A 10,609-nucleotide genomic window follows, 5' to 3' on the forward strand; every position below is an offset into this window, starting at 1 on the left:
TTTATTTTAAACCATAATAATAACATAAGAACAGAAGCTACAGGCCTAATTGACTAAAATAAAATACATATTGATTTGATGACTTATTATTTAGCTATTCAAATACATACATTTCTCTTGATTTTAGACGATAAAAACACACGTAAAATAAAGTGGTTAAAAAGCAAGTCAAACATAGAAAAGACACTATATTTGAAAATAAATAAAATGGTTATAAAAGTAATACAATAAAATGTTAAACATATCTTAAATTTGAGCAGACTAAGACTCAAGACGTAAAAGCAATAATTTAATCACCAACATAAAATTATATTATGTACACGGAAAAATTACAATTAGGTCTACTAACTTCAGCTTAAGATTAAAAAAAAATTAAATTGTTTAAAATTATATGTTTTCTTCTAACTACATACACTTTTATTTTACAAATGAGAGTTTATAAGTGTAATCGAAATCGATAATTATAACATGTGGGTTGATACAAAACAAAATTAGTAATAAATATTGATAATAACAAGCTTTAAAAATTAATTTTCACCGGTTTGTCAGAAGTAAAGTTACTATTTTTATTATTTTCGGCGTGTTTGATATAAAGACTTTTTTTAAAACACGATTATAACAGGCCCAAAATTATTTAGAATAGATTTTTGGGTGATTTCTCGTCTCGAGATACTTTGGAACGAAATAGCTTACATTGCTGTATTAAGAAATTGTTTACACAATTCAATTGAGATTTAGTGATGATGTCTATATATATATATATATATATATATATATATATATATATATATCAGAGGCGTAGCGAGGGGTGGGGGCGGGGGTGCGGACCGCACCGGGTGACATCATTTACGGGGGGTGACACCAATGCAAAAAATAGCAAAATATATAGCGAAAAACTTGGGGGGGGGGGGTGCAAATCGAAAACGTGAGGAGCGGGTGCAAATCAAACGTTTGAGGGGGGGGGGGGATGCAAATCGACAATTTGAAAGTTTGTCCCCATGAAGGGTCGCTACGCCTCTGGGGGTGACACCATTGAGTGCCGCACCGGGTGACAGCCGACCTCGCTACGCCACTGATATATATATATATATATATATATATATATATATATATATATATATATATATATATATATATATATATATATATATATATATATATATATGAACTTACGGTGATAAACAATATAAAATATTACATTAATTTTACTAAAATCGATGGATATAAATGAACAATAAGATTATTTAGTTTGCATTTATATATCACCCGCACCGACGTACATCTGATTCATATAGCATTTATTAATGTACAATTGTAACATAATGAATGTATTTGTACTTGCGTAAATCTCTGTAAAAACTGTAACATGCTTTTGTTATTAAAAAATGTCTAGCTTATTGTAATTTTATAACTATCAACTTGGAAGATATTGTACTCATGTTGTTATAATTAATTGATTGCATATAAACCTATTTAAACTCCAACAGTCTGCCTTAACATTTGTTCAACTGACAATCTAAGTTATATTGTTTGGCTCATAGATCATCTAGGACCGTAAAGTCGATATTACGCAACGTAAGCCATTGTAGTCGCTATGTAACTAAATTGGTGACTCAAAATAAATTTCTAGTCACGTGGATCCCGGTCTTTGCCGCTGACATACCAATACTCGTATTACTGATGACATGAAATAGTGTAATAGATAGAAATCAAATAAGCAAACTATCCTAGCCTGTTTATCTTCACACACTAGTAATACACTCTCATGATGCATGCCGTTGTAAAAATAGATCTACTATTCCAACCGTCTTTTTTAAATTAAGGGTCCCTAATCATCAGCGCTTCTGTAGACTGTAATGATGAACGGTTCGTTTTTTAGCAGCCAGTCAGCTGTTGGTCTTTCTTTGGGTTCTCTGTGTAAAACTTTGTTTAAAAATTCTTGTAAGTAAACTGATGATGATGGGGGAAGCTGGTAATGTAGCGGTTCTTTAGTTGCAGTTCTAAAAATAGCCAGTGGGGTAGGGACTGAAGAGTTGGGTGGTTTTCCTGTCAACATTTCTATAACAGTGCAGCCGACACTCCTGTAAATGATATTTAACACATATTTTAGTAATTGTATTATTACGTTTTTGTCGACGAATAGAGTGTACGAGTTAGGAATTCATAGCTCGACTCCAATTGAAGTATCTGGGTCAACACAGCTCGTTAGAATATTTGACATGCTGCACCTTTCATCCGATAACCAAGAAACTTTGGGAAGTTGTTGAAATTATTCCGTGGGGAGGTTTCAGCTAAATAAATAATTTCAAACTCGCAGAGGTGGCGTTTTGGCAAGGCGAGATTCGATTATTCTCTATATATGGTATATACAAAATAAAAATCCATTGCGTATTTACACCGTTCATCCGATTGCCATGAAACTTTAGATAGTTGATTGGAATACAATAGTGAAGGGTTCTGCAAAACATTATTTTTTAATTTCACAAGGGCGGCGCCCCGCAAGGGTGCGATTTTTCTCTAAATACGGTATATAAAAAATAAAAGTCGGACGCGTTTCGACACCGTTCAGCAGCGTGCCAATAAACTTTGGGGATTAGGTGAGAATATTTCCAAGATGAATTCTGCAAAAGAAAAAAATATTTTGCACATGCGGCCTCCGGCAGGGTGCGATTTGGCGCCAGTGAACGCTATGGCGCCTACGTTATGGTCGTTGACTAAATTGAATTAGGCGCGCACGCCGGCGCCCCGGTATGGTACAATGTGGCGCCCCGTTTATCATGTGAGCACTATGGCACCTACGTTTTATTTTTAACCGTGAAATAGACCATGGATAAAATGGGGCATTACAGTCATCAATTCATGGTGAGTTGTAGCAGTGGTGTCCACTTGTATACAAAAGTAAACACAATGTTTGTTGTTTCTTTAAAAGTAACTTGTTATTTGATTTCAAAGACGAATACTAAGCCTTTAATTGAATATTATATCCAATAAACGTTGGAATAAGTAACATTGATTAATAATCTCCAACTGACCAAGAAAAGAATTATCCTCGCTGGTTCAATTATTCAAAATAGCAATTCGCACACAAATAATTTTTTTACAAGGTACATTTGTTGTAGAATATTTTGGTCTGGATATCAATTTAATATCACGTTGTGATGTACCTTTCTTTTACAAGAATATATTTATTCCTTTATAAATATATATATATTTATATATATATATATATATATATATATATTTTAATAGAATACATCCATTGTTTACCATATATCAGATCTGCTGGTGTAGTATTTTATAACGTTGCCCTCAGTAAAAACAACTTCTGGAGCCATGTATCTAACTGTTCCTTGTTCTGTGGGTAGTCCTTTCCCGTCGATAAATTCTGATATGCCAAAGTCAGTTAGCTTGATGTTCATATCATCTGCCATAAGGATATTGCACCCTATGGTAAATTAAAGTGTAAATTATTAACTAATGTTTATATCTGTCAACATAAATTATAATACATCTTACATTTAGTTAATATCATGTTTAACAAAAATGTTTTCTTACACATGAAAAACTTACTGATCATTTGCTGTAACATTATCTAAAGAAAAACAATTGCTACGTTATCATACTTGTAATAACTTGTCCAATATAAGTAATCCAGAAGTCTGTTTTTATTTCACTATGTATCTACTATACTCCTAATGCAATAGAGTAGATTTTTGTTAAGATTGTGTAGTCTAAAAATGATGTTATAGATTATAGAGTTTAGTACGCAAACGAAGGACATTGACACTGTAGGCTGCAGCAAATTTTACATAAAACTAATAGAATGGTGTCTACCTTTAATATCTCTGTGAAGAATGTTGTTGTTATGTAAATAATCAACCCCTTCCAGAATTTGAACAGTAAAGTGCCGAGTCACTTCTTCGCTTAAATTTCCTCTTCTGGAAATATACGCTTCCAGAGTGCCCTGAATTAAAGCATATTAACAATTTGAAACCAATCATGGTTTTATAAGCGGTTATTAATATTTTTAGAAAGGAAAATAACGCTTCTTCTTACGTTTTTCAAATATTCTAAGAATATATAGAATGCATCCTTTGTTTTTTGAAAACCGTGAAACTGAACAATTCTTTCATGTTTTGCTTTTAAAAGAAATTTTGTCTCCTTTATACATATCTCCTGGTGAAAAAAAATTGTTTCAAAATGTTATTAACACAAAATAATGAAACACCCTTATACTTTTATAACTTGCTATTTTATTATCATATCACTTAATGTAATTTTAAAACACGTGAGAGGTATTTTAAATTTTAAATATAGTATCTAATATTATATATATATATATATATATATATATATATAATATTAGATATTATATATATATATATATATATATAATATCTAATATTATATATATATATATATATAATATCTAATATTATATATATATATATATATATATATATATATATATATATATATATATATATATATATATATATATATATATATATAACCCAGACACCACATGTTTGTGTTTTATAAAAAGACCGATTTAGGCTAGCATGTGTAAAAATAAGTAGGACTAATTAATACCTTTAAATAAATGTATGTTTAACAATTTGGTAAGAAAGAACATTATTCTCTTCACAAATACGCAATTTAAAGCTCTACGCAAAGTGCAGTTACTCTCATGTACCGGAACAGACAAACACTTAAATATACAAACATATAAAAACTTGAATTTTAGTATAATATAGATTACCAGTGTTTCTGTTGAAGTCGGTTCTATTTTCTTTGCAACAAACTTTTCTTCATCTGGATTATCCATGTCAACTACCTTAAAGACTCTGCCGAAGGCACCCTTGCCTATCATTGTTGATCTTATTTCGAAATGTTTAGGTAAGTCGTCAGAAAATATACTATCTATTTATATATAAAAAATAATTGTGAATTAAAAAGTAATACACAACATGTGTCTTTTTTAGCAGTTCCTTCATTTCATAATCAAATGAAGTATTGTATGCAAACATATAGTGTAACAAAAGTGATTTAATAAGAATAATTTTATTTGTTAAAATAAATATAAAAAACGAAATATTTACTAACCTGTTTTTGATGGCAAAATTCCCGTCACCCTTCCAGTTCTCCAAAATACTGATTTTGCATTTTGCGAAAGGTCCTTATTATTACTGCACATTAGTCTATTTAAAATGTCATTGAAAGTGTCGTCAGTAATAATTTGCTCACTCGCATCTTTATTTATACTCAACCGCTTCAACAACTCCGTTGCTTGTTCTTGTTCTTGGGGGTCCTCGTGCGCCAGTATAGTTTTTAAACGTGGAATGATAGGAATAATCTGTTAGGAAAATCGATGGGTAGAATGTAAATAAACTGTTTGAATTAAAGTAACAGTTCGTCTGGTTGAATTAAAAGCTTAGTGTCCCATATACAACGGCGTGTGACCACTTCTTATACACTTAATACTATTGCATTGTCAAAGTATTTTAAAATGTAAATTACAGGTGAATAAATAAAAATGTGTAGGCCTATGTTAATCAAAAGCATGTGTACAGATATGATAATGGCAACGTGTCAGTGTAAGAGAAATGGTAAGGGTAATGATTTATGGCTAGAAAACAAAATTTGTGTTTTACGTTTACTGTCTACACATGGCAGTTATTATGTAAAATATTGGTTTTCTTATTTGCTCATTAAATTACCGTCAGACTAATTACAAGGTAATAACTCACAGGTTGTAATTGGGAGGAAAGTAAATTAAGCTAGTCTCAATGTCGCACGGCAATTATCTGGAAGGTAATTTAATTTGTGGAATTGTGTATTTGACAGTAAAACTATTATCCCGCCATCTGTCTTACGACTCTCTACATATTCACTCGCTCTTCTCCTAACTCCTAGGTCAACAGAAATGCAATGGCTTGATATAGTGACCACTGACCCAGCTGCTTGACCGTACAAGCGGGCTAGATCTATTGTGCGATCAAGCACTGAGTCTCACTCGCTCATTGGAATGGTCAAATACTAATGGACATAAACCAGTAACAAAGTAATTCGGTATTTTAACCATGACTAGTGCCCCTTTTTAGCACACCTGGGTTTAGGGGCGTACAAGACATTCTGCTACGATCAGTTACCTTTTTACTTTCTCGTATATACGAAGTATAGAGAAAGTATTGTAATCGTGCACAAAAATCAATTGAAATTGTAACAATTTTCACCGTATTACACCTCAGTCCTTCATCACATCCGAAGTATAGAGGACTTATTTTAATCGGGCAAAAATTATCAATCCAGATTTATCAAAATTAAGAGGTTTTATGCGTAATCCAGTCTGAAAAACTGGGCTTTGCAATTCTGTCCGTATGTCTGTGTGTGTGTGTGTGTGTCTGTGTGTCCGTGTGTAAACACGATAACTTGAGTACCGTTACAGCTAGGTTGATGAAATTTCATATATAAGTATTTTATCAAAATCGTAGATCCGTATCAACTTTTGAGCGCTTTCCGATAACCGGAAGTGGTACTTTTTCTACTTTGAATTTTTCAAAAGCCTATAACTTGAGTACTATTTCAGATAGATAAATGAAATTTTACATGTAAGTAAAAGATCTAATTTTCTACCTTGTGTTAAATTTTGTGTAATTTCCGTTGAATGGAAGTAGTAATTTACGCTACTTCCGATTTCTCAAAAAACTAATGTAAATTTTAAAAGTACTAATAATATTGCGCACTATTATGCGCTTTTTTATTTGGCGTTCACTTGGTGTGCAATTTATTTGTCTACGAGATTTTATTTTTAAAACTTTAAGTATTTAAAATGGATTAAAAATCATGTCTATAGCCCGAGTTCCCATCCCCTGTTATTTTATATAAGAATATTCGAGAAAGTTTAGGGGAGATCACTCCCGGTTTATTTAATGATAGCATAATGCAGTAAATATTTAATATGTCCACTATCTCGAGTTACAACAAAGTAGTTAAGCAATTAATATAATTATATGAATAAAATACATTTTGCATGTATTTTTAAATAAACAGACGACACTAAGCATCCAGGAGGTGTGGCAAAATGTTTAAAAAGAGAAAGGAATACTGAAAATATGTTATTTTTTTCATTGCAAAATGATGAAATAGTAAAACTCTACTTTGCGTCGAAAAATGGAACAGAGCGGTATGAAGTAATAGTGTAAGTTGATAACCCGAAAGTTTCATACAAAAACATATAATAGAGAGAGTCACATAAAATTCAATATTAGCCACTTAATGTGATACCTAGTGAATCACAATACATTATTAAGAAAGCTGGTGAACAAAGAAAACAAAAAAATAGCATCCACTTATAAGCTAAAGAGTGACTAAAATGGATTTGACATATTCAAAACTACTACGGAGATCATTAGTTATGTGACCTGTAATGTATAGTCGATGCAGTCCCGTCACTCTATCTTCTACTCTCTTCGGAGGTATAAGTTGTTTTTTTTTTGTGGATAGGCATTTGCCAATATACAATTATAATTACTCTGGTGTTTCGCCATTGTTCATCACGGAGAAACTACTAGGCACCATGTTCAGAGAAACATGTTTCGGCTAATATTTAATGGGAAGGTAATACGTATGTTGCAGCTCTGCAACTCTAGATATTTAAGGGAAAAAAATGTGATACCTCATCCCATTCCTCTTCAGTAATGGTATATCTTGACAATCCTTGAAGTAAGGCATACAGTTTAAATGTTTGATGTATTCTGTCTTCAGCTTCCGCGGCTTTAGTTATCCCATCTAGTAAAAACCGCTTTATTTCTCCTAGAGGCATAAGTTAAAAAAAAAGAAATCATTATTACACAACGATATTAATTCATTAGAAAATGAATTTCCTCCATAAAAAAAGATAATTTCGACACTCGGTTAATTCATACCAGCAAACGAGCTAAATTGAAAGTACCTAAGTATTATTTACTGTTGTGATTTCCTTTAAGCAATGCCTGTTACAATGATAGAGCAATATTGTTCAATGTGCTAACAAGGCAAGTTAATACTCAAAATCGATTGTAACTGTTAGCTTAGTTTAATAAAGACTTGTATATCACAATGACCTTTAATTTGAAACTCGAACCTAATAGAAAACATGGCAATGTTCTTTCTCAATATACTAAATACATTCAAATTTCTAAAAGTAAATATTTTATAACATATTTAATAGGCTATGTTTCTTTATTTCTCTTCCAATACAGAGAGATACTTTTTATTGAAATTCAAATAACTATCTTAATCTGTTACGTATCTGAGGATTAAGTGCCCAAGTCGTAATTATGAGGTAACGTGTCCCTGAATGGGTGTCTGGGGATTAAGTGACTGGACACCATGAAGTAGACATATACAGTAACATTTATATCTAAATTTGTATTTAATATTACATTTAAAGTTATGTAATTGTAGTGAAAAATAATTACCGCGGGTCTCACTTTGTAAATTACCGATTTGCAAAAGTAGCAGCTTTGAAACCAGTAATGGCCTTTGGTGTTTAAAGTTGAAGTTCAAAATCGCCTGAATCATACAACATTGTATTGTAGAAAACATGAAATCAACAACATTAAAAAAGTGTTTACATCAATACATTATAAATCAATATGACTGGGTTTAGATAAGAAATTAGGTATAGTAATTTAAAATCTTGTTAAACCAAAAACCTGTACTTTGGCGGGATTTAAAAATTTCATCTTTCCTGAATAAAATGGCATCATCTTAAAACAAGTTTATTAATTAGGATCTAGCGTGTGGTAACATGAGAAGAGTCTTATCCTGGTCTTATCCTTAGGTCACAAGCAGATAATGGTATACACATTATTATTATGCTTGTTTTTAGATAATGATCCGCATATTATACATTTTAATCATTTTTACTGAACAATTCATTGAATAATTTATTAATAACTTTCCAGAAAATATAACGAGAAGCTAAATAAAAAAAATACTGAACACAATAATTAATATGAAAAGTGTAACAGTCAAATGTAGATGAATGTATGTTTCGAATATGTGTCTTAAAAAGGCGATATAAATCTAAAATATAAGGTGGGTGTGCGCATGCGCTAAAGAAAGGAAGCAGAGAGGTAGAGAGCGGGAAGAAAATGAACCAATAAAATCATGAACATTTCCTGGACGTGGGTTGTTTAGTGTTATAAATCAGACTATAATATGTAATAACAAAGGGGGAGAGAGGAGAGAGGTTGGTATTTGTTTTTTGAGTTTGTGTCATGAAGCCAACAGCATAAAAAGGCCGTGATAAAAAGCTATGATGGCCGACAAAGATTTGTATTAAAAATTGGATAGCCCTACTGATACATTTGCAAGAAAATTTACTTCAAAATATTATGCTAATGGCTAGAAGACATTTGCAATCAAAACATCAGAATAACGTTTGCTCGAATAGATGATTTTCTTAATGTGGCGAAAACCACAAGATCAAACTGACGATTTGGGCGATTTTCCCATACCGGTAAAGTCTCGTCTTAGAGATGTCATTTGCATAAAACAGCCTACGGGTAAAAGTAATTTGAACCAGTATCCTCGGGAATTCGATGTATCAACATAAATCATAAATAATACTTAGACTAGCAAGACAAAAGCGTATTTCGCCTCGTTACATAACTCAGTATTGTATCAAAAAGCTTAAAACACAATAATGAAATAGTATGTCTTCAATGCATTTTAATAGGTTTCTGCTATGTCTATTCGAATATAAAAATATTAAATTTAGTGTAAGTACTAATTTGTCAATAGAAATATGTAACATCATAGCGTTATGGAAATAGGAGATCCATATGTAAAAAATATTTTATTCCTATAACAAATGTTAAACTTAATTAATAAAGCTATTCAGGGTGTATAAAATTATGTAAATAACCAACATGCCTTATAAAAAACAACTTAATTCGCTATTTCTACCGTAAATCATTACATGGAAAATCATTACATAAATATTACTTAGAAAAAAATATAACTATTGTACATCTTTAAAATAATCTAACTTACCTTTACTATATCGTTATTGTTAAAGTATTGAAAAGCGTCTTTCTTGATTGCGATGTTATATATAATAACCATCAAATTGTTTGTTACATAATGCGTTTTTGAACACTGAAAAAATTGGCATACTGTTATATTAAGGGAAAATAACAATTATGTAAATTACTCTGATTTTTGAACATTTAAATCGACTTCATTAAGAAACAGACAATTCAAAACAAGTACTTGTAATTTAAAACTTTTATTTTTTTGTATTTAAATTCTCAAAGGTATCGAATCACGAGTAAGCAGTATATATATATATATATATATATATATATATATATATATATATATATATATATATATATATATATATATATATATATATATATATACTATGGTGTGGTGTGGTGTATGTGCTATATGCGCATATATAAAAATAAAAAAAAACACTAGGTGGTATATTTTGAAAAATATGCTTATATTGCCACGAATTGATTGCAGAATTGAATTTTAATAAAGTTTTCCCCATTATAAAGAAGTGATTGCTTATAAAACATTTGAGAAGAAAAGACAAGTTAAATATAAC

The 10,609-nt window shown here is 30.9% G+C and overlaps 1 protein-coding gene across 1 annotated transcript; it reads right to left on the reverse strand.

Moving 5' to 3' along the window:
* Nucleotides 1–1,828: 1,828 nt before the first annotated feature.
* On the reverse strand, nt 1,829–9,534 carry LOC131931370 (mitogen-activated protein kinase kinase kinase 2-like). Its single transcript, XM_059288160.1, has 8 exons — nt 9,507–9,534; nt 7,679–7,815; nt 5,107–5,356; nt 4,763–4,923; nt 4,057–4,176; nt 3,835–3,964; nt 3,268–3,445; nt 1,829–2,081 (listed from the first exon to the last, which is right to left on the reverse strand). Exons 1-8 carry the CDS (start codon nt 9,532–9,534, stop codon nt 1,829–1,831), a joined length of 1,257 nt encoding a protein of 418 aa, XP_059144143.1.
* Between the last annotated feature and the right edge of the window lie 1,075 nt (nt 9,535–10,609).

The sequence above is a fragment of the Physella acuta genome, unplaced genomic scaffold, assembly GCF_028476545.2.
Source record: "Physella acuta isolate Inbredline_101_S28 unplaced genomic scaffold, ASM2847654v3 ptg001952l, whole genome shotgun sequence".
Classification (NCBI taxonomy): Eukaryota; Metazoa; Mollusca; class Gastropoda; family Physidae; genus Physella; species Physella acuta.

What these genes read in the sequence shown, in the direction of transcription:
- LOC131931370 (XM_059288160.1), bottom strand. Translation starts at nt 9,534, where the DNA reads ATGACATCTCTAAGACGAGACTTTACCG. An exon ending in TCTAAGACGAGACTTTACCG is followed by an intron (nt 7,816 to 9,506) that starts GTATGGGAAAAT and finishes TTATGCCTCTAG; the next exon opens with GAGAAATAAAGCGGTTTTTA. An exon ending in CTGAAGAGGAATGGGATGAG is followed by an intron (nt 5,357 to 7,678) that starts GTATCACATTTT and finishes TTTTCCTAACAG; the next exon opens with ATTATTCCTATCATTCCACG.